The sequence below is a fragment of the Mastigoproctus giganteus genome, chromosome 8 (genome assembly GCF_048544385.1).
Source record: "Mastigoproctus giganteus isolate SK-2022 chromosome 8, ASM4854438v1, whole genome shotgun sequence".
Lineage (NCBI taxonomy): Eukaryota > Metazoa > Arthropoda > Arachnida > Uropygi > Thelyphonidae > Mastigoproctus > Mastigoproctus giganteus.
In genome coordinates this window covers 73,645,954-73,670,999 of record NC_143582.1, presented here as the reverse complement: position 1 = coordinate 73,670,999, position 25,046 = coordinate 73,645,954, and the positions used below count along the sequence as shown (strand labels likewise).

Genomic DNA, 25,046 nt, shown 5'->3' with positions numbered 1-25,046 from the left:
TAGCACAGTGGTATCGTTACCGCGCAAAAAGACATTACCAAAAGGTTTGTTCCGGTGGACTGTCTAGCCGCCGGGCTGCGAATACCGTTTTAGAGCTGTACCATTGAAATGAAAGAAGATTGGATCTCGCCATATTGCCAATCATTGGTTTCGTCACTTCTAGCCTCCAATAAGCAAAGTGGTGGTATTGCACCAGTTGATGAGCGTTATCTACCACCTAGTATTGCCTGGTAACACAAAGGGGCGGCATTCCTCTATGTAGTATGGACGCCACACTCGACCCCCCCCCATCTTACGTTTGTTCACACCTGGCTGGTCTCCTCAGTAAACTAGGTAGCGTATTTCAGGACTTGCACACCAGGTTATACCCGGGGTTATTAACAGCCCCCACCATCGTGAAGGTGCGAGCAGAATAATTGGACTTCGCCTAAATTCGGTCCTCCTAACTCAAGAATCACCCTTATATCAGTGTCATCAGCGTTTTAGTCTAGTAGCAAGCCAAGCATGTCATACCTGAGATAATGTCTGTGAATACCTCAAGGACCTGCGATTAAAGGAAGAAGTGTATAACTTCCAATGGCAAAAAACAGGTTCTTAGAAAAAAATTATTTCATTTTTGGTAAAAATTCTTAAATGGTAATTAGTTAAAATGTATAAAATGTCACTATTGCTAGTTACAGAATTTAATTCGCCATTTTGAATCCTTATGAACAGGGTAGCATATTTCTTATTGGACAAATCCAACATAATTTTTTCCAGATATCTCTGATATAAATTAAAATTATATTTTACGTTAATTATTATCAATAATTATTATCGTTAATATCAAAATTTAACATTAATTATCAAAATTTTCAAAAGTTTTATTAATAATCAAAAGTTTAACATTGACAAACGCAAAGTACTGCATATGGGTATAACCCCAGAGAAATGTACTAACTGGGTGGTATTATATTCAGGGTAGTGGAGAATGAAAGAGACCTGGGGGTAATTGTGCAGTCAGATATGAAGTTTTCTGAGGAGTACAGACAGCCTGCTAGAGTAGATCATGGGGGTTTTGTCAATGATATACAGGAATTTTTCTAGCTGGGATATCCCCTTGTATAAGGAAATAGCCAGACCATTCCTTCAGTGCCTGCCTACAGGAAGCTTCATTTTAGGAAGGATATAGAGTTGCTAGAACGAGGACAGAGAAGGGAACAAAGGGCTGCTCTTGAAGAAAGGCCTATGTTCTGCAAATTGCAGCTTCTGGAGACTAGGCACCTGCGAGGCGATCTGATTGAAGTGTATAAGGCCTTAAACGGATTGAGCAGGCTTAAAGCTGCTAGGATTCTTCCTCTTGTTCAGATTACAAACCTGAAGGGGCATAGATTCAAACTGAGGAAAGACAGTTGTGGAATAGATGTGCGGAAGTTTGTCTTTAGCCAGCGGGTAGTTGATTGCTGGAACAAACTTCCATATGTTGTTGTTGAAGTTGATAGCTTAAATAAATTCAAGGCGAATTAGACAAACATTTGGAACGAATGGATCAGTGAAATGGGAAGGGTTTTTTTTTTTTTTTTGGCTCTTTCTGTATAAGCTTGTTTTCTTGCATCATGTGCCTCTACTAATGCTAATAAATTAAAATTATATTTTACGTTAATTATTATCAAAATAGATGCCATAGGTCTGTACTTGGATTTAGAAAATCGTAGAAACTGTTACACCTTTGAATTCGTTTTAAAATAGTTAATGCTCGATTTGGTAATACACTGCTCAAAAAAATAACACAACACGTAGAAAACGTGGTGTATCTTGTGCCGCTTGCCAGGAAACAGGAATAAATTTGGTGTGGTGGTGGTGAAGCATAGAATAAAAATGAAATGAGGAGACAGCAAGAAACTTTGGCAGGTATAAGGGACATTTATAGGGGTTGTATAAGAATTACCAAAAAGGTCACATTACAGAAGTCGAATCACATTACAAGATGCTGGAAAATATGGTCACATGACAACCATACGGCGTAAGTTCCCCCCCCCCCTCCTGACAGCAGTGAACCATGCTCGATATATGGGTATCTATAAGATTCTGTAGTAACAAATCCCATTCTTCCACCAACGCGACTTTAGCAAACAAAGTGACCGAGTGGCTATTGGCGTGCAATGCGACGCCATGTTCGATCGGATTTAAGTTTAGTGATCGTGCTGGCCATGGCAGCACGATCGGCAGCTCGGTTGGATATCTTTAGTTTCTAGATATTTCTTCACCACTTGAGTTCTATGTGCAGTGGCGTTGTCGTGCATGAAAAGAAAATCTGGACCCACCCTTAATTAAACAGTCGCACATAGCGTTCGAGGATCTCTTCTCGGTATCTCTGCAGTTATATCAAAAACATAAAGACGGGTGCGGCCGTTGATCATTGTTCCACCCCACACACGAGAACACCGCCTCCACCATAAATGTCCCTTTCTGTGACGTTAGAGCTATGGTACTGTATTCCTCGTCGTTTCCAGATGAAATAATGTCTAGAATCTCTTTGTAGGCTAAAACGGGACTCATCAGAGAAAAGAACTGTGCCCCATTTTTCAGGGGTCGAAGTCACATGTTCATGGCACCAGTTTCGACGAACTTTTCTGTGGTTTGGGATTAATGAGATGCAAACTACTGCCTTCCTTGCGTAGAGTTCACTTGAATTAAGCCTTCTTAACACAGTCCGGTTGGGAATGTTTCACCTGTGGCCTCAACAACCTCAAGAGACAGTTGATGACCAGAGATCGTAGAGTTCCTTCTTCCTGTTAGAGCCAGATAGCTGTCTGTTTTGGTTGATGTAGCCCTCGGGCGACTTTGGCCAGCTCGTCTTGTAATGGTTCCTGTCTCCTGAAACTGCTTCCATAGTGTCGAGACGACACTGTGTGACACATTAAGACAATGTGCCACCTCTGCCTGCGACTGCCCAGCTTCAGGTCGTCCAACGGCCAGCCATGTCAAACAATCATCTAAAGTAAACGACTATGACTTGCTATCCTGGGTACTGTACTGTAAAATGTGGCTATCCCAGTGAGCAAGCCAAAAAACGGGAATTAAGTGATGTGGTCGCAACCCGTGTTTTTATAGGCATGAATAATTTGCATAATTTATTATTTTTTTATTATTATTTATTTATTATTTTTTTTTGTAAAAACATAAAAATTCATTTCACTTAACGAAGTCACAAATAGGTAAATGTAAACTTTCACTGTCACGATTTTCGGATTACATTATAATCTCCGAAAGGAATGCAGAATGAAAAAATATGAAATCCAATCTAAATAAACAGTTTTGATATCCAAATCTTTTGATATACATGTTCAGAACTTACATTAATTCCCACAAAATAACAGAGATTTATTTCGTAAAAATATAGCTCCTAATTTCTTCTTTAAGATACAATATTACAGTTCATAATTTTAAAATATATTTTGCTGAAATAAATGTTCAGATTTCCCATTATTTCATTCTTTATTACTTCGAAGAGTTTATAATGTAAGCGAAAATATTTTGACAGTGAAAGCTTACATTTACCTGTTAGTGACTTCGCTAATTGAAATAAATTTTTCCCTTTATACATATAAAAAAGTACTTCATGTATTTTTATTTTCATTTTCTTTAGTAACGCTGGGAAAGCGGTTTCCAAATTTGGAGAAATCCATCCTTTTTTTAATTCTAAACGTCCAAATCGCGTTGTCTTGATATTCTGTCTAATATTGCGCAATCTTGATTTCGTGGGCCTTGTTCCTCAGTAGGCTGTTTGGCCTCATGTCCTAAGCTGCCGATGCACTATAGAAACTCAAACAAACAATCAACCTAAAAACAAAACTCATCCATTTAAACTGCACAAATCTGAAAACTCATCCATTTAAACTGCACAAATCTGAAACTAATCTATTGCATTATCAATATTTTAACTGTGTTATGAGATTATGGAATTATTTAGACTTGGAGCTTTTTGTTAATTGTACTAGTTTTAAGCGTTTAAAAAATTATTGATTTATTTTAAATTTTTATATGAAAGTGGATCTTGTACGTATACGGAATCTAAATCTTTTTACATTGATAATTAAGCTGTGTTTCTTTATTTTAATTTTTACTATACCTCCTTTTTCCTACTGTGGATACTCTGTGATACTCTGTATAATAAAAAATTAATTAAGTAAATAAATAATAAAAAAAAATAGCTGATCGACAGGATTCTTTTAGGTATTGATTGGCAAACGGTACTACATACGAACTTTTTTTGATTTCTAATTAGTATAATTTTTAAGAGGACATTTTTAAGGATTGAGAGATGTCATAACTAAGATAACGAATGCTTTTTCTCAATAAATGTAACAAATTATATTTCATTTCATTTCATCAAGCCTATTTGGTCCTTGAGGTTGTCACAGACATTCTCTCAGATATGCCAGACAAGCTGTTCTTACTACCTGGGAGTCTAAAATGCTGATGGAACTGATATTCGGGTGACACTCTAGTCAAAGTGGACCCAATTTCGGCGAAGTCCGGACGGTCTATGACAGCCAAATCCTCTGCTTGCACCTTCACGATGGTGGGACTGTTAGTAATCCTGGGTATAACCTTCATGCACAAGTACATGGTGGGTGACAACCCAGGTGTGAACCAACGTAAGCAGGGGTCGAGGTGTGGCGCCCACACCACATGGAGGAATGCCGCCCCTCTATGTTACCAGGCAGTACTAGGTGGTAGATGACTCTCATCAACCGGTGAAATACCACCACTTTGCTTATTGGAGGCTTGAAGTGGTGGAACCCATGTTTAGTCTCTAGAGCTAAGTTCCGGCCAACCCTTCCCTATCTCTTCCATCATGCAGTATGATTGATGATTTTTGAGGTTATGATGAATGTCGTGGCGAGATCCAATATTCCTTACATTTCGAGGGTACAGCTCTAAAACGGTGTTCGCAGGCCGGCCGCTAGTTAGTACACCGGACTGAACCTATTGGTAACTCTCTAGGAAGCTTCCGGATCAGCTAGTGTATAATCTTGCTACCTCTACTCTGCCAGATAGTGACTGGAGGGAGTCCGAGTAGTGTGTATGCGGGGAGCATTGTCGAGGCCACGTTATGTCAAGGATCTGGGTATATTCTTACCACATGTACGCCATATCCAAAAATTTCATTACTTCATACAGCATGTCCCACCCACTTTTTCTTACTATTGAATACACCATGAATTGTCAAACTAATAGAGCAAGCTTATCTGCGAAAAGATCTAAACCTCCCAAGGACTTCCTAATTCATTTCACAAATATACGTGGTCTCAATTCTAATCTCAACGATGTCCATTTCCACTTGCAGTCTTCCAAACCCCATGTACTTTTTCTGACTGAATCTCAGTTATCAGTTGATTCAACTACTGCTCATCTCAGATGTCCAAATTATTTGCTGTATGATTCCTTTCGCCTCAAAGGAGGTACTTGTGCATATGTCCGTTCTGATATTCCCTGTCAGAGACTTGGCAATTTGGAATCTCCTCTCTTTGATCTTCTCTGGCTTAAAATCTCTCTACCTCATTGTGTAAAATTCATCTGTTGTCTCTACCGTTCTCCAAACTCCACTAATCACTTGGAGCTCTTTGACTTCCTCTCTTTGCAACTTGACTTTCTCCAGTCCAACTTTCCTAACAGTGAGGTAATTTTCCTTGGTGATTTTAACGTTCACAACTCCAGCTGGCTTCAGTTTTCTAGTCACACCGACCCAGCAGGTCGAGATGCTGAGGCTTTTGCAATTACTAATGACCTAGCACAGATTGTTCATTTACCTACAAGAATACCAGACAATCCTAATCATACAGCCAATACGCTTGATCTTTTTCTCACAAACAACCCTTCTAAGTACAAGGTTGAAGTGAGAGGTCCTTTAGGCACTTCAGATCACAACTTGGTGATTGCCTCTTCTCCAATGGAACCTTTATCTCATGGCTATTCCCAACCTCGTATTGTTTGGCATTACAAGAATGCAAAATGGGATGACCTGCGAGACTTCTTTTCTTCTTTTCCTTGGTCTGATTACTGTTTCAAAACTTCTGATGTCAACGTTTGCTCAGATCGTGTCAGTGAAATTATTCTTGCAGGAATGGAATCCTTTATCCCACACTCCACTTTAAAATCTCGTCCTTTATCCAAACCTTGGTTTTCCAATAAATGTGCTAAGGCTGTCCAAGAGAAGAACGTTGCATATCGTAATTGGCTTGTTTCTAATTCTTCAGTTTCATTTTCTGCCTACACCAAAGCTCGTAACAATTGTAAAGCAGTTATTAATCAGTCCAAACTAGAGTTTGAACAGGCTAAGAGTAGAAAACTTGCTTCTTGCCCTAATGGTAGCCGAGCATTCTGGTCTCTTGCCAAAGCTATTGGCCGCAACTTTTGCCCATCTCTGCTCCCACCTCTGTCCAAACCAGATGGTTCTGTTGTCACTTCAGCCAAGGATAAAGCTGACCTGCTAGCATCCCATTTTTCTTTGAGCTCATGTATTAATGATCTTGGTAAAACACCTCCCACCATTCCTAACACGCTCCATTCAATGCCTCCTGTGGTCTTCCGTCAAAAGGATATCAGAAGGATTTTGATGAATCTTGATGCTAAGAAAGCTCCAGGTCCTGATGGTATTTCTCCACTTGTTCTCAAAACCTGTGCTCCTGAACTTACTCCTATTCTTTGCCGCCTTTTTTCACTTTCTTATTCCAAAGGTGTTTTTCCTTCTGCTTGGAAATTTGCTCATATCCAGCCAGTTCCTAAAAAGGGTGACAAATCCCTCCCATCCAATTATCGTCCCATTGCAATTACTTCTACTCTTTCTAAAGTAATGGAGAAATCAATTAACCGCCAACTCTTAAACTACCTAGAAACCTTCCGTCTGATCAACGATCGCCAGTATGGATTCCGTCAGTGTCGATCCACTGGTGATATTCTGGCTTATGTTACCCATTTATGGACTAATTCAATGGAAAGGTTCGGTGAAACACAAGTAGTTGCTCTTGACATCTCAAAGGCTTTTGATCGTGTTTGGCATAAAGGTCTTCTAAACAAGCTTCCATCTTATGGTTTGCCAACTGTTTTTAGTTATTGGTTATCCAGTTTTCTCTCTGATCGCTCACTGAGGGTGATGGTAGATGGCTCTCTGTCTTCTAACTTCTCCACTAATGCCGGTGTCCCCCAAGGTTCAGTTCTTTCCCCCACTCTTTTCCTCTTGTATATCAATGACCTTCTTCCATTGACTGGAAATCCTATCCATAGTTTTGCCGATGATAGCACATTGCATTCAACTTTCCATTTTGAGAAACCTTGTCCAGCTCAATCAGCTTCAAGTTCTCGAAAATCTGCTGCCAATTCCTTAAATGCCGATCTTCAGGTAATTCTCCAGTGGGGCAAAGACAACTTAGTTGATTTCAACCCTTCTAAAACTCAATCTTGTCTTATATCTCGCAAAAAGGATTCTTCTGCTCCTATGCTTATCTTTAGTGACATTCCGATTTCTAGGCAAAATGATATATCTCTTTTGGGGATTACCCTGACTTCTAATCTCTCTTGGCACAAGCACATTACAAATATTGCTTCCTCTGCATCTAAAAAACTTGGTTTTCTCTTTCGCTCTCGGCGTTACTTTTCTCCCAAACAGCTGCTCACTCTGTATAAATCGCAAATCCGCCCTGCCATGGAATATTGTTCCCACATCTGGGGTGGTGCCCCCAAAACCTCTCTCAGGCTTCTTGATTCCATTCAGAAGAGGGCAGTTAGGTTAATTAATGATTCATCTCTAACAGAGTCTCTCCACTCGCTGTCTCATAGACGCACTGTTTCTGCTGCATGCCTCTTCTACAGATACTTCCATGGGCACTGTTCTTCTGAATTGGCTTCTATAATTCCCGCTCTCTCTTTCAAAACAGTCCGAACACGTGCCGCCACCAGCCAACATCCATTTACTGTCCAACTTCAAACCCACAGAACCAACTTTTCATCTTCCTCATTTATTCATTCAACTGCCGTTTTCTGGAACAACCTTCCTTCATACATATTTCCTGAAAATTACAATCTACAGAAGTTCAAGTCCAATATCAACAAATATCTTCTTTCGTCTTCTCAACCTCCAACCCAAGCACGGTACTAAGTACTATAGGTTATAATACCTCTCGTGTTTGGGGTTCTCATAAAAAAAAAAAAAAAAAAATATAATTTCATCATATCTGTAAATACTTCCTCGTGTCTCTAATTGAGAAGAAAGCTTTAAATCAATTTGCTTTGAAAATTTTCAATTCTAAATATAAGATATCAATTAATGTTAATATAAAGGAAGAGTTTGACTAACGAGCGAAGATTTACTCTTGCACTAAAATAGGACATAAAGATGCTGTGTGCAGAAAACAATTTCCCAATAAATGTTGGATGTAGTGATATGTCCAAAAATAATATCTAATTATTTTTAAAATAGTTCCAAGATCATGTACTCGAATCACAGAAAATTTTGTTTTAAGATATTCTTTAACAATATTTCAAACAAGGTTGAAAATTAGCATCTCCATCTTATTCCCTAAATCATCGTTCCGATTTCAGTTGCTTCTAGGCCATATGTTAAAACTAGACTTTAAGCAATCTTCTGGGAACCCTTCAAAAACGGCCAGCAGATTAATCTTATGGATTATTTCTAAATCAGCGAAAGAAGTTTCTTATTTGAATTTACCTACCTGTCTGCATCGTGAAGATAACAAAGCTTGACGTCAAAATCCATGTTGCGTCGTCAGGAGTTACTGGGTCCAGCCCTGGTTTCTTTGTGGAATTTCTCAATTCGTTCTCGTGGAAAGTAAGGTTTGTGTCATTGGCCATACTACCGACATTACAGAAAGAGATTTCTCTCTTTCTCTATGCTGTGTTGTTGAGTTCGAAAGAAAACGCTGCGTAAACAAACTAGTCAGTCTTTCGCCTCGATGCCTCTAAGCTACACTCGCAGCGGCGATTGCGTGGCTGCTGTTGTTGTCAGCAATGCCGACACAGCATACTGTACAGCATCCTCCCTACTTAGCACATGTCCCCTAATGAGCTACAAAGCGTCGGCACGACAGCAGTTCCGTTTGTTGATTACTCGCTGGAGCAAGATGAGGATGAAATAATGAAAAATCGCCAACTCTGTCACCATGATGGCGTGCGATGATTTCCTTTTTCCCTTTTACGAAACTCATGTTTGAACGATATACGTAGACCTCCCGTTCCCACTACGAAATGACGAGGCGCTAAGGGAGAAAAAGAAAAAAGCTGCTGGCAGCCGAGACTTAGGCTGACCTCCTCTGCGTGATAATAAGATTATACAGTTCTGGATAATTGCCTGTCTACTTCACCTCCGGTTGTGTGTTTCAAATGAGCTGATCCACAGGTTTCTTTGTATTGATCGGAAAGCGGCACCACGCTAACTTTAAAGCTTCCCGCGATGAATCAACTTCGCTGTAAATGACCATTCTTATCGATCACTGTTTCCTGTCACGGGTCAAGTGCAACAGGCAGTAAAACTGAATGTTAAGACAGAACGAAGGAAAGAAACCTCAGATCATCTATTGTAAAGTTGCAAAAGGAAGATGATGAAGAACCATAATTTTGCTTGAGCACAATCTCCATATAAGTAAACCAATATCATTTCATAATGATCTTAAAATGTTTGATTTAAAAAAGTATCGAGATCTTTATTATGAGTCTTTTTTTATGATTGTGTTTATTCTCTCACTTAGAGAAAATGAACTACAGAAAAGAAATCCTCAATGTTGAGGGCACGCGCGCACATCCTTACCTATTAACAGGAGGACTAATTGCTGTTTCATTCAATTTTAAATCTGTGTTTAAGTATACCATAGGCTTAGGCTCTTAGACATGTAAATCGGAAGCTTTACAACAACACAAGTCGTGTGCATGAAACATCGCTCACGGAGTAATGCCATTCACTTTCTTAGCAAGCTACGATGTTAATACTACAACAGAGATGTTTCATTGTGGAGCGGTATTTCAAACTCAATTTGTAGACAAGTGCCAGGAATGTAGGTAATATTTTAAGACATTAAAGTAAATACGGGGTGGGCATTTCTAATAGTCACATCTGTTGGCGACATTGTAGACAGTAAAATCTGTATTTGAAGACCAGGATTACCAGACCTTTTCTCTACTGATTTTTTTCTTCTGTGGGATGTCTTAAATAGCAAGCATTTGTGAACGGTCCACGCTCAACTGAAGAACCAAAAGACATAATAATAATAATATTACAGGTACGATATTTCACAGTTTGACCCTTCACGGCCGGAAGACCAAAGGTTTTACAGGAACTGACATGGAATTCATCATCTAGGTAATGGAATTCACATTTCTAGTAAAAAAGTGCAAAATTAGATATAAGATAAATAAAAGAAATAAGTGCAATACCAGTAGGAATAATGAAAAAAAAAAAAACATTAAAAAAATAATAATAATAATTACATAGCATAATTAAGCTGACAGTGAACAGCCTAGTTTGAAACTCAATAAAAATTACATGGTATCAAATCAAGTTAGTCGCAGTTTGATTCTGATGAAGTTCCAGAGATGATGAGATCTGCACAGCTGAAAGTAATAGCCGTACAGTGGCACAGCTGGTGGCAGCAAGCAACCATAATGGACTCTGTTGAAGGGAGACTTGACTGAGAAGGCTTTTCTTGTCCACTCTGTTCTCCACAAAGTGTTGAAGTCAGCATCCAGGCACTTGGATAGATGGAAGCATCTGAGCCGGCAGAAAAATATCTGAAAGGTAAGTCGAGTTTTCTGGGAGCATAACTTTAAGAGTTCCCTGAAACATATGTCTCTGGTTTCCAGCGTATTTAGAATCGAATGCTTAGCACTTCCAATATCTATTGTATCGTGTTATGACCCTATACAATAGTTCAACATATGAAGCAAATTATATATTGTTCCCTTAAGTGTAACCGGAGATAAATGCAATTATATAGATTCGGCGACTTTATCCGACTATTATCCAATATTGTGCACTTATGATTTGTATTGCTACCCATGGAAATTACACACCTTATATTGCCATGGGTTATTGGGGCGCCATTTTTGTCGCTCATGAACTTTGCTACCGATGAAAATTTCTGCGGTCTTTCTGTGCTATTAAAACGAAATATCTCATTAACTTTGTCATAATATAATAAAAGGTTATTAATTTATTTGCATTTTTGTATTTGTCCCTCTACTCTAAAGCATCTGTGTATATGTGTGGGTGGGTAAGTGTAGTCAATCCATTTTAAACCAGGGATTCCTAACAGGTCGATATTTACCCCCAAGGGGTCAATCACCTTGAAAGAGGGGTTGAGACATGCTAAGGGGTCGAATGTGGGTTGACGGCCCGTCCCGCACCACGTGAAGGTGAGCCAGACAGTAGGGAGGTTCGGGCCTCTGGCTAGTCTTCGCCAGGGTCACCTGAGCTTCCTGGACGGAGACCGAGTTAAAAAACAAAAAAAGTCAGAGTAGGCATGATAGTTTGAGTGTAGGAATAAGGAGGACGCTGAATGGAACCGTCCTTCGGATGAGTTAAGTAAGGGAGGTGAGAGTGGGAAGCCCCGCTTCTAGGACCGGGGGAAAGCAAAGAAATATTGCAGGACTAGAGTGCCTGCAAGGATGGACACTGACTGTCTAGAATGCAATCCTCCCTGACCCACCGTGAGGTATACAGGTAAGGTACACATGTATTTCCGTATCCTGTAGGGATGCCAGGAAGCAAATTTTTCCACATTCCTAAGGATGTCAGGCTGTGGGCTGTGACGCCTATAGCAGGATCCCGCATCAGAAATCCCGCACCCTATGGGGCGTCAGCAAAATCCCACATCCGTGGATGTCTGAAGTTAATCCCTTGTTCAAGTTGGATGCCAGTAGTCAAGTTCTGCAGTTTTAGATTCCAATTTTAGTTGTATCTGGGTGAAGAGATTCTTGTCCTATTAGGATCTTAGCTATGGCAGGTTTGCTTTCTTTAATTCGAAAGCTGCACGGGCGAAGGTGGTGAGGTGTTTATAATGGTCTTCGGTGAGGAAGAGGAATTCTTCCCGTCGTGGTAGAGATAGCAACTGTATTAGCATGATGTTTCTTGGAGCGTGGTATAGATGGCAATCGTAAAGGATGTGTTCCCAGCTTTCTAGAGCGTAGATGCAGGTGTAGTTGGGCGTCATCCACCAGTCCAAGCTCAGTCAGTTTCACTCTAAAGGATCCGTGTCCAGTTATCATCATCATCATCAGCCATTTTCAATCCACTGCAGGATGAAGGCCTCTCCAGCAACTTTCCAGTTCCTTCTGGTTTGAGCACTGGCCATCCATTTACTACTCAAAAACTCATGAATTTCATCTATCCATCTCCGCCTTTGTCTTCCAGGTTTTCTTCTAGCTCCTCTTGGGTACCATTCTGTTATTTTCTTAGTCCATCTCTCATCATGTCTTCTAGCTATGTGTCCTGCCCAAGACCATTTTAGTTCTTTAGTTTTGATAAGAATGTCCTTTACTTGAGTTTGCTGCCTAATCCATGTGTTTCTCTTCTTATCTAACAGTCTGATTCCCAATATAATTCGTTCCATTCTTCGCTGTGTAGTTCTTAGCTTCTCTTCCATTCTTTTGGTGAGTGCCCAAGTTTCACTTCCATAAGTCATGGTGGGGAGTATACATTGATTCATTATTTTACGTTTCAGAGAAACTGGGATATTGCTCTTCAGTATGTGACTATATTTCCTGAATGCTATCCATCCAAAATTTATTCTTCTCTTGACTTCCAGCCATTTATCATTATTACAGCTAATAACTTGTCCCAGATAAGTATATGACTCCACCTTTTCAATTACTGCTCCTTCAATCATTATTTCCCTTTCCGTGGCATACTTGTTCTCGTCATTACTTTTGTTTTAGCCATATTCATCTTTAGTCCAAAATCCTTACTAACTGTGCATAAGTGATTAAGATTTTCCTCTAATTCTTTGGGATCGTGGCTTATGACCACAATGTCATCTGCAAATCGTAAATGGTTTAGGTACTCTCAGTTCACATTGACTCCTTTCTGAGACCAGTCTAATCTTCTGAAAGCTTCCTCAAGGGCAGCAGTAAACAGCTTCGGAGATATTGTGTCTCCTTGTCGGACTCCTTTCTCGATTTTAAATTTGCTACTGTCTTTGTCTAGTCTAATAAAGGATGTAGCACTCTCATATATTTTCTTCAAAATCATAATATATGGAGTATCTATGCCTTGTCTTTCCAGTGCCCCAAACATTGCCTTATGCTGTATGGAGTCAAATGCCTTTTCATAATCCACAAATGCCAGGCATAATGGTGTTTTATATTCATTTGCTTTCTCCATTAGCTGTGATATTACGTGAAGGTGATCCATAGTTGAGAATCCTGTCCTAAAGCCAGCTTGCTCTTTCGGTTAATTCTCATCAAGTATTCTTTCTAATCTGTTAGTAATGACCCTTGTGAACAACTTGTAGATATGAGATAACAAGCTAATTGGTCTATAATTTCCAATTTCTGATTTATCTCCTTTCTTATGCAGCAAAACTATGATTGCATTATTCCACTGCTTAGGCATCACACCTTTTCTAATGCACTTTGTGAAGAGCCTTGCCAGTTTTTGTGTTATGTCTCTTCCTCCCAATTTTAACAACTCTACAGTAACTTCATCTTCCCCCGGGGCTTTCCGATTCTTCATTTTCTTCAATGCATGTTCTACCTCAACAGGAAGAATATCGGGTATGTCGTATGTGTTGCTACTTTGCAATCCATGTTCCCCACTGCTGGTATCATTCCCTCGCTCCTTGTATAATTCTCTATAGTAGTCTTCTGCTATTTGAATTATGCCTTCTCTGCTGTTTATAAGTACACCATCGCTATTCTTCAGTTTCAGTATCATTTGTCTTTCTGTATTACTGCTCATGGCTGCTGATTTAAATCCTTTGTTTTCCCTTAATGCTTGTTCTACTTTTCTTGTGTTAAATCTTCTTATGTCCTCTCTGAGTCTCTTTCTAATGGCTTTGCATAACTCAGTATACTCAATTTTCTCCCTGTCAGTGTTTTTCTTGCTCTTCATTTGTCGTCTTCGGTTCATCATGACAAGTGTTTCTTGACTAATTTTTTCTTCTTTGGATTTCCGTTTCCCTATAGGTTTCTTGGGCTTTATCACTTTCAGAAAGTTGTAATATTCCTCATCGATATCTTGGTCCTGAGCAGTCTGCAGAAGCTCAAACTTGTTCTTGAGTTCCAGTACATACTGCTTTTTCTCCTCCTCTGTTATCTCAAAGACCTTTGTATTATTTACTCGAGTCAGTTTTTTCCTTTCCTTTCCTACATCTATATCAAGTGTACATCTTACCATTCTGTGATCACTTCCAACATTTACTTTATTCAGGACGGTAACATCATTCACAATATATCTTCTGTTAGTGAGGATGAAGTCGATTTCATTAGTTGTTAATCCATTTGGACTCTTCCATGTCCACTTTCTGTTCACCCTTTTCTTGAAAAAAGTGTTCATTACTGACATTCCTTGAGATTCTGCAAATTCCACAAGTCTTTCACCTCTTTTATTTCTTTCACCAATTCCAAAATTTCCTATAGTTCCTCTTTCTGCGCTGTTTTGCCTTTTTCCAACCTTAGCATTGAAGTCCCCCATAATAATAGTGTAGTGGGTTTTCTGCTCATCTAGAAGACTCTCAATTTCAGTGTACATTTCTTCAACCTCTTCATCATCATGGCTCGATGTTGGTGCATAAATCATTATAATCTTTAGCTTGTACCTCTTAGAAATCTTGAGTATTAGTCTTGACACCCTTGGTGACGTACTTTTGAATTCCAAAATGTTGTTTTTAAAATCTTTATGGACCAGAAACCCAACTCCACCTTCACTCCTTTCACTGTTTCCATTGGTGTACAGCAGATTTCCACTTGATAAACTTATAAGTGATTCATTTCTTCTTCTTGTTTCAGCCAAACCGATGATATTCCAATTCACATTTTCTAATTCCTTTTCCAGCTCTAATATCCTGTCTTCACCGATGAGTGATCGTACGTTATAACAGGCCAAGTTCAATTTCCGTGCATGGCAGCCTGGTCGTACCCAGAGATTCTTAGCACCCTCTGCTTCCACTCTGATCCTCTCGCTGCCGTAAGAGGGAGAGTGAAAGCTGCTGGGGGCTGAGGGCCATTTGTATTGTTGTGCTCTCATTGCTGGAGGGTTTGGTCTTTTCCTCTTCACGCTGACCAGGCGTCTTGAAGAGAACCACTCTACACGTTCGTTGCCACCTAAGTGACGTAACAGGGCTTACCATCGAGAAGGTGTGCATGAGTGGATTTTAGGGAGGCAGGCCAACCGGACTTCTCCTAAATCTTCTGTAATAGAGAGATATTGGATCCATCAGTGTTTTAGGCTGAGTGTCTGATAACACACAGGATACCTGTTCCCCTCTAAGCCCCCCAGTTAGTAGGTATGTAAGTCGTAATCCTGCAGAGGTGTTGAGTTGTAATCATGGTGGTGGGCGAGGAGAGGCCATGGAAACTGTATTAATATAGCGTTTGGTCACCTGTCCTTTGGTGGTGACATCCCACTCATTTTGCCATTTTTGCGAGATGAGCCATTATATTTCTTTTTTTCCTGCTTGATATCCGTAACCTAGTGCATTTGCCTGTAGAGATTTCCTTAAGTGGTAGTAGCATAGTGTTTTGTAGAAGGCGTCAGAGTGGTTTCCCACATCTGCGCCCTAGTACTTTGTGAAGAAGTACAGAATCTCTATAAAAGCTAGAAAAGTGTAATGTCTGGTTTGTGTAAGTAGTGTTATGTTCTGTTGTTGTGTGTCTGGCTATTTGTCCGCAGGGCCCCTAGTGGGACTCCGCGTTGCCCGCCACCGCCACTGGGAGGTGGGCCAGGTTGCCCATCATACTCTGGTTGGCCTCCGCAGGTCGCCTGAGTTTCCTTCCTTAAGTATTGTAAACCTCGCAATTGCCTTGTATATTCTATATACTGTATACTAACACTGTATACTGGGACCAACAGTGGTCTCAGTATATAGTGTTATTTGTAATGCGGCTCCGGGGGATTCCCCCCCATCTACGCATCAGTGAATGTATTCAATACATTGACTGACTACATAAATCTGGAATGGCCAGATTTATGTAGGTTCGTGAGTGTTCGTATAGTGTTAGTGTGGGTTGTGTTGTTCATCCGGTTTCTTAGCCTAGGAGCCTGTTGCCTTGTATAGTAGGATTATGACCTCCCTATCTCTACAAGCAAATTTTCGATAAATCATCTATATGACGCAGTGGATATTCCGTTCCGCCTGTCTGCACTGTACAGAGAACTTCATGTTTGAACGTATTGTAACCCCGAAATCCCTTTCTTGATCTATTTTTTTAATTCATCCACAATAAGCGTATAAGTTATTTTGGGGTTGCTGTTCCCCAAATGCAAAGCTTGCATTTTGCTGCATTAAAAATAGCTGTTGTTGAGGCCTATCTGTCGTCCTAAAGAAGTGTTTCTTGGCGCTGATCATTAACTGCTCTCCCTATCCTGACATCAACTACAAATTATGACATCAAAATGTGTGTCTCTCCCCCTTCGTCGATGAATTGAAGAAAATCAGAAGCAACAGTCGTCCCAGTACCAAACGTTAGCCCAAGTTAGGTAAATCTAATTAATTGGAAAGGGGAACTACGTGGTTTACACTATATGGAAATGAATTACATTGGCTGTTATTGTTTTGACCACATCTGTAGGCCTGATGACGCGAAACAGTGACTTCTCGAAACGCGCCAAATTTTAAAATTTTCAGCTGAGGTATATTCAGACTTTAATGGGCTTTTTTCGCTCCGTGGCTGAGTTAGTCATTCTAAGGCGTAGATAGCAAGGTTTTTCCCCCCAGAAACTGGGGATTTTGTCCAGCAAAAGAGGCAAATCGACTAGAGAACACACGCAATTTACAGACACATTACATAAAATGGGTATGTAGAATAAATTCTGGGTGACTCTAATAAAATAATTTGAAATAAAAATTGAGGTGTATTCAATGTAATTGCAAGCAAAAATTTCAGCTACTTGAATCTTCCACGTGGAACAGCAGCGTGGCTTGCTTAATTAATTCCCAGCTTAGGTAGTAGTTGTGTTATGTTATGTGTGTCAAGCTCCAAAGAAACTAAGTCCATGGTGCATCACTATATTGTCTTTATAATTATATTTTTTATTCCTTTGATTTGCTGTTTTCTTAATGAAAAACTTGAATTTTATGGTGAAAAAAAAAACAAAAAAAACATGCAACTCTCGCCAGAGAATGATTAATTGAGATACGTGAAAAATGCTCATAAAATTTCCTCATGTCATTGACTGTATTATAACCCAGGCTTTTTTCACCTGTGTGGGTCCGAATAGGTCACACTCACCTCACACATCTCCATCTGCTTACAGGAAATGATCCTCCTCAATGTGCAAACTGCTCACAGCCACTTACAGTAAAACATATACTTGTCGAATGTAGCTTGTTTAACAACGCCCGACGAATGGCTTTTAGTTCCATCTCAGATCTGCAACAACCTTTGTCTCTCAATAGTATCATAGGCAAAGAAGCAAATCTTTCTGAACTATTTCTATATTTAAAACAAATTAAAGTGTATGATCGTTTTTAACTGCTGTACAAGCAGTTCCCGTATGTAAAGTCAATTGATTTGGGAGGTGCAATATGGCCTAAGTTGCCCTTGCACCAAAAAACACCACAACAACAACAACAACCTGTGTGGGAAACGGTGATTATAATAACCTCAGCCTTACTTAGAAGGGCACATTAGCCCCAATCTTAAGAGTAATCTCTAATCTCAACCCTCTGTCTTCTGCTCTGCAACTACCCTGCAGTCCATCCATGGATATTCTTTATCATCCCAATATGCTCCAGCTTATACAGTAATCTCTTGCGGGACTGAGCTGCTTTTCGAAAATACAAATAAACATTGTCGAAATTATTACCTGCATCCAAGTCATGAATTACTGTGTATAAACAGCTAACCAAGTTGGTTATGCATGATTTTCCTTTAACAAAAACGAGCCATATTTTTTTCAGAATTCCATTTCTATCTAAATGATCCTGTATTATACTTTTGATGTTTGCCTCTATATCTTGGGCTTACCAGTGAAGTCAGACTCGTTGGTTGGTAATTACGCACTTCGCTCTTTGAACATAAATTCCAGGAGCCTTAATCGTGTTTAGACCTGAAAGTTTTTCTAATAAACAATCTGTAATTTCAATATTTTAAACATTCTTTTCAGCTTCACTTGCAAAGTATCTCTTTACTATGAAGGGCATTTCGTTTGTAAATATCGATGAGAAGTACTTTTTCAATTCATTCACACATCAGCTGGTTACCTAAGACGCAAGGGGGTGACTAGTTCTTTTCTTCTTTATATTTACATAAGTAGAAAACTCCGTCTCCTCGTTCCTTGCTCTCTTAGCCAGCGATTTCTCATAATGAACCGTTGCCAGCCGAACCTTTTCTGTGGAAATGTTAACCCATAGCTGTTAGAGGCTGCACTACTTTTCATCGCTCTGTAACTTTTCCAAGCCATCCTTTTCTGCTCTATTAAGTTGGATATCTCATGATTCATCTATCTCAACATTCCCATGCTATATTTTTAATTGATTATATATCTACATTCATGGCCTCACTGAGTGTTGCTTTAAAGGTAATCCAAAATTCTAATGTAATATTCTCTTATTGAACTATCTGCGCAGTTGAGACTATGGAACATCTTAAGTTGTCATTGTGTCCTTTCCTGAAGTTGAACCTTTTTCCTTGCCTTTAATAACTTCTACCTCTCTCATCATAGTAGTTTCCCTGAACCCTTGCCCTCGCGGTAGCACAGTGTCATGATAAGCACTGTCATCCAAATGTAATCTAGTATTCCATCACTTGTAATTTAAAAATTATCGCTGCACCACGCACAGGGAACAAATAAAAGAATGAACAGTTAGGCTAGGATTGCTTACTAGACCGATCTTGTAATAGTTGAAACGGGATATACAAGCGATCATTTCATGACACGTACGTGAATCGTTTTCTGTGAACCTTTCCGTCTATCATGATATCCTCGGACAAAAAATTTAAAAAAATCTTTACAAAATATTACAGCATTCAAATTTTTTAAAAATATTAAAATAATTAAACAGATTCCAGAAATTATCCAGTATTGAACTTAAGAATTTCAGCTTTACAAAAGGTAAGAATTGATTTTACAAAATAAAAAATAACTTAAAAAATTACGAAAATTAAATTTATAAAATTCCAAAACTTAAAATTTACAAAGTATTGAAGAAATTAAGCAAAAGTAACATATAGGTTTGTGCTATAGCATCATGCTTATACCTAGCCCCAACTACTAAGTAGTTAAAAAATTGGCATCATTTAAGCATATCTCATATTATGAATGCCTTCACAACGAGTTGCTATGGTATTGCACTATCTCCAATAAGTAACGTTTCTCTAATAGAGAAGACTACTGTACTTATTCTCGGCAGAAATGTTGCTTATTCGAGGTAGTGCAATATCATAGCTACTCGTTGTGAAGGCATTCACAATATGAGATATACTTAAATGATGCCAGTTTTGTAACTACTTAGTCATTGGGGCTATGTATAAGCATAATGCTATAGCACAAACCTATACATGAGTTAACTTCTTCATAATCTGAGGCAATTTTCCCTAAATAAACAATGCAAAAGCAAAACTTAATATAGCCTCTAATTCTCTACAATATATTAAATCAGGCGATAGAGCAACGAGAGACGTGTCCACACTCTCATTGAGTGACAACTGCCAAATAAAAGCGATCCATTTAATGAAAAGTGTAGGTACACCTACTGTTTTCGCGAAAGAATGCACCTTCAGTAATAATTCCATGATATAAATGCGATATAATGTAGGTGAGCTTGTATGTAAGGATAAAAAAATAATAATAAATATTGTTATAAACGATTCGCAAGCGTGCGCTCATAACCATAAGTGTATTATGGGATGTGTGTTTACGGGCCAATTTGCATGTTGTACGGGCTAAAAAATCCGGATTTACTCACTTTACACCCTACACCCTCCGCTGAGATCGACTAACTACGGCCTCGAGTGAAGAGGATTTTAGAAATTGCTCCAGTCGCCAAAGAGACGACTGGAGCAATAGTCATATATCCTGCAAACGAGGCTCCCACAGACAGCACATGAGTAAGCCAAAAGATTAAAGTTACTTTAAATGTGGCATGGTAGTCGGCTCCAGACACGTCATTATAAGTATCTCAGAAACTGAAACCATTCTGGGGTTTTCACATACGACTGTGGCTCGGGTGTATCGAGATTAGTTCATTAATCAAATAACATCTAACCAACGGTAATCCTGTGATCTTGTCAACTTCCGTTGACAGATTCGTGTAGAGTAACGGAGTCTACAGTCAGTGAAATAACAACCCAGTACAACAGTGGTAACCAAAGAGGCATTTTAGAACGCGTAACTATTCATATCTTTTGTCTTGTGGATGCGGTATTGCAGCCGACAACCAAACGGTGTTCCACTCCTGTCAACGAAAAACAAGATCGATTGCAGTGTAATCAGAACAGTTGGAGGATTGTAAAAAATGTTGCTTGGTATGGAAAATCTCGGTTCTTGTTGTTTATTGCCAATGGGAAGGCTAAAATAAGGCGAAAACAGCACTGGTGCATGCACTGACCCATCCTGCCATGTGGTGATAGCAGTATAACGGTGTGGACAGTGTTTTCGTACTGCACTTTGGGCTCTTCGATACCAGTGGAGCAACATTTAAATTCCACAGCTATTTGGAGATTGTTTCCGATCCAACTCATACCTTCATGGCTGCAGTAGTGTCTATCGGTGAATGGTTTCTTCCAACAGGATATTGTGCCCTGTAACAAGACTAGAATTGTACAGAAATATTTTCCAGGTGCCTCAGCTGAGGCTTGCTCACTGGGCTGGGCTTGTTAAGACGGAGCTCTGGATACAACTACATCCAAACCGTCAGCTCTTAAGTGCTGAAAAATGAGTAGTATTAATGAGACCTTCTCAAGTAGTGGAGTGGTAGTCAAGTAAATACAGCATTACTGGAACCTTTTCGTGTAACGGGGAGTGCCACCATTTCTTTGCAACTGGCTTAATTAAAGCACTTGACATGGTACAGGTGGCAGGATATCTGTGTGATGCATAGTGTACGAAAATGCATCTGTAATCATATGACACAGTTACACTACAGAATACACCGGGTGGAAAAGCCGGGTTCGAATCCGTCAGTGACGCGAGGAACTTTTATGGGTATTTTTTTCATTCCGTAGCTGAGTTAATCAATCTCAGGGGAGGATAGCGAGGATTTTTTCTCCAGAAATTTGGGTTTTTTCGTCGTGCAAAACAAGAAAAACGACCAAAGAATACACGCAATTTATAGGCACAGTACAGATGCGTACATGAGGCTATTCTCAGGTGATGTTAATATGATTTTTTTTTTTTTTTTCGCTACAGTAGACTAATCCAAAAGGTTAAGGAATACACACAAAAACGTGAATACATTCTAAGTAAACATAAATGTAGAACCACTTATTCCTCGTTTATGAAACAATCTCTCTCTCTCTCTCTCTGGATATGCATGTTGCGCACTACCTGTTGTACATGAAAATCGGGTAACTAGATAAAAACACTTATTTTCGAATCCTTTCGCATTATCGATTTCAAGATAGTTATCATTCTGAAAATGTGCTTCGTTTTGGTGATTTTTTGAGGTGCAATCAATACAGAGAGAATAAAGGTAGGATAAAATTAAGCAAACTTTGCCGAATGTGACATACCAGGCATGTGGAATCAGTTCCAAAGACTTCTACGGCCTTTGAAATGTCAAGGGCAATGGCTTGAGTCTCACCAAATTTTCCATTGAATTTGTTCATAGATGGACAGCATAAGCCAGAGTATCAGCAGTGGGAGGACACTGACTGAATCCACACTGGTAATCGTTGATCACACGGAAGGTTTCTAGATAGTTTAAGAGTTGGCGATTAATTGATTTCTCCTTTACTTTGTAAAGAGTAGAAGTAATCGTAATGGGTCGATAATTGTATGGAAGGGATTTGTGACCCTTTTTAGGAACTGGCTGGATATGAGCAAATTTCCAAGCAGAAGGAAAAACACCTTTAGAATAAGAAAGTGAAACAAGACGACACAACACATGAATAAGTTCAGGGGCACAGGTTTTGAGAACAAGTGGAGAAATACCACCACAATTTGGAGCTTTCTTAACATCAGATTCATCAAAATCCTTCTGACATCCTTTTAACGGAAAACCACAGGAGGCATTGAATGGAGCGTACTGGGAACGGTTTGATGTGATTTACCAAGATCATCAAAACATGAGTTGGAATCAAAATAGGATACTAGCAGGTCAGCTTTATCTTTGGATGATGTGGCAACAGAACCATCTGGTTTTGACAGAGATGGGCAAAAATTGCGCCTTTGCCAAGAGACCAGAATGCTGGGCTACCATTTGGACAAGAAGCAAGTTTTCTACCCTTAGCCTGTTCGAAATATAGTTTGGACTGATTAATAACTGCTTTACAAAGTATAAATAATACTTAATAATAATTTTTATTATTATGCAATATCGCTTATAAAAACATAGTACTGGAAATGTTTTATAATAAAAATTCATAAATATACGATTTCAGAGAATATAGGCTTAGCGGTTCGCATTAAAAATATTGTGTTGAAAGGGGTTCGCGAGTCAAAAAAGGTTGGGAACCGCTGGGTTAATGAGAAATTGGCCGGATCAACAACATAGGACGTTAAAAAGAGGGGTCGTTATAAAGAGCTTCGACTGCAAATGATTCTTTACATACGTTTTTTGTATGTGTTCTTTACTGTTCTTAGCTCTTGAGTAGCAGTCTAGCTGAAATAAATTCAGGGATTACGTTTAGATTAGCTCAGAAAACTGAACGGTGTTTTTACTAATAAAATAAGTAAAATTATACTATTTTGAAACAATAGGTAATTTTAATTTCAGTGTGTGAAATAGAAGCTTCTATTTTCGTGGCCCATGTGGATAAAATAAAATCCATTTAGCTTCACAAAATGATGATAGATGGCGCAACTAGCTATGTAGAAACTTAAAATGTAGATGAATGCTGATGTATTTTTTAGTCAGACGTGAAATGCTAAATTTTTAAATGCGCAATTAATAATTCGTAAACCGTATTACATAAATCGTAATTATTCTACTTTTTATATCATTTAAGTGACTTATGTCATTTTGAAAGCTTAATTTTAGTTTCGCCAGTATTTTTCTGCCAGTGGCATTATTTACTGGCAAATATATGCCTGTGGTTCTCAAAGTTCTGAAGATGTTTCTCAACAGATTAGTCTCAGAAACTTTGAAAATTTATGGGTTTTTTGCACACTCTCGGTGGTTAAATTTTTGACGGTGCGTTAATTCATGTTATTTGTAACGTTACTTTTGCAAATCAGGATTTAAGAACTACATCTTAATGTTCTTTCTTAAATTATCAACCTTTACGAGCATGAGTTCTTCATCAATAATAACATGTTTATTGTGTTCCGATTTTTGTAAACCACATTGAGTTCTCATTCCAAGGTTCCTTTGTTCAATATAAATATATACACACATTATTTCCTTGATAATGAAAGTGGAAGTATTGTGCATTTGAACAGGCTAATACAATACAAATATTAAATATACAAATATTTGTCATAAGAATAACAGAAACAGTTGGGAAGTTTATAATTTAATTAAGATCATTTCCAGAACTCTAACTAAGGTGAGGCGATCGGGACACTTTCCCCGAGCGCATCAAAACCGAGAGCGCAAAATGTCAGATTTAAAATTAATATTACAGCATAATTAAATAATTAATATTATAAATAATAAATATATTTACTGTTACTATTTAAACATTAAATACTGCAAAATGGGTAAGCGTGATACACATTTTGTAGTATTTCATTATTTATTCAATTGTAATTTATGATGTTTATTTATGGGGTGGCTAGAAGTCACAAAATTTTTTTTTTTTTTTTGCCTAAGCAGGAATCCATAGGTACGGCTATTCCCATTTTAATAAATAATTATTATGATATTTGCGAGACAAGAATCATGAAAACTTGGTTAGTATTATTTCAACCGTTAGATGGCAGCATGACACGCGGCATGTTTCATATCTACATCCTCCGCTGAATGCAAGCTGTGAACAGCGATAGAGACCCCCCGAAAGTTTTAGCCAACACTTGTAATGAACTGAACAAAGGGGGGACGTAGGGGGGATATTGACTGACAAAAAATATTCTTATTTGTACTTCAGCATGACCACTAAGTCACAAGATTTTACAATTAGTTATTTTGATAATGATTACACTCTTTGACCGTATTTAGCGGTCACGCGAGCTTGAACCACAGTACAAACGCGTGTGCATTGTTGCACTCTCGGCTTCAGGCGTAAGAGTTGGATGTACGATACTCTCTCTCTCTCTCTCCCTCTTTTACAATGGACTCGTCAGAGAACCAAGCTGCACAAACCCTTGTCATATGCAAATAGTTATGGAGAATGCCGTGCGTAGTTTTTACTGATATTCTCGACATCTCTTCCAGGTGCCTAACTATTTTTAACCATTCTAAACCACTGCGAGCTGTGCTATATGGAGGCTTAGATTAACCATAAACCTCTTAAAATTTCATACGCTTCAGTGATGTTTTCTTGAGACGAAAACAAAGAGCAACATACTGTTCCTTGCATGTCACGTCCATTGATACGTAGGCGAAACTGAACAGGCATAAACTTGATCGACCACCAAGATCACACCGAGAGCACGAGTCAACTGCGCAGTTGCTGCGTAATGCAGCTTGGTTCGGTTTTAAATTCCGCAGCTCAGCTAGAAATAGCAAGCAGTATTGTTCATGAAAATTTATGATCATTCTTTATTGAACAGCCCTCGTACTTCGTTACTGAAG

General features: G+C 38.9%; 1 protein-coding gene across 1 annotated transcript in view; it reads right to left on the bottom strand.

The window, feature by feature from the left end:
- The window catches only part of LOC150081632 (putative ammonium transporter 3), a 78,984-nt gene extending 69,827 nt beyond the window's left edge, over positions 1–9,157 (bottom strand). Inside the window, exon 1 of the mRNA XM_090380270.1 lies at positions 8,715–9,157. Within this exon, the coding sequence (XP_090236396.1) occupies positions 8,715–8,853 (139 nt within the window). The 5' untranslated portion in view covers positions 8,854–9,157. The remainder of the gene's footprint in view (positions 1–8,714) is intronic.
- Between the last annotated feature and the right edge of the window lie 15,889 nt (positions 9,158–25,046).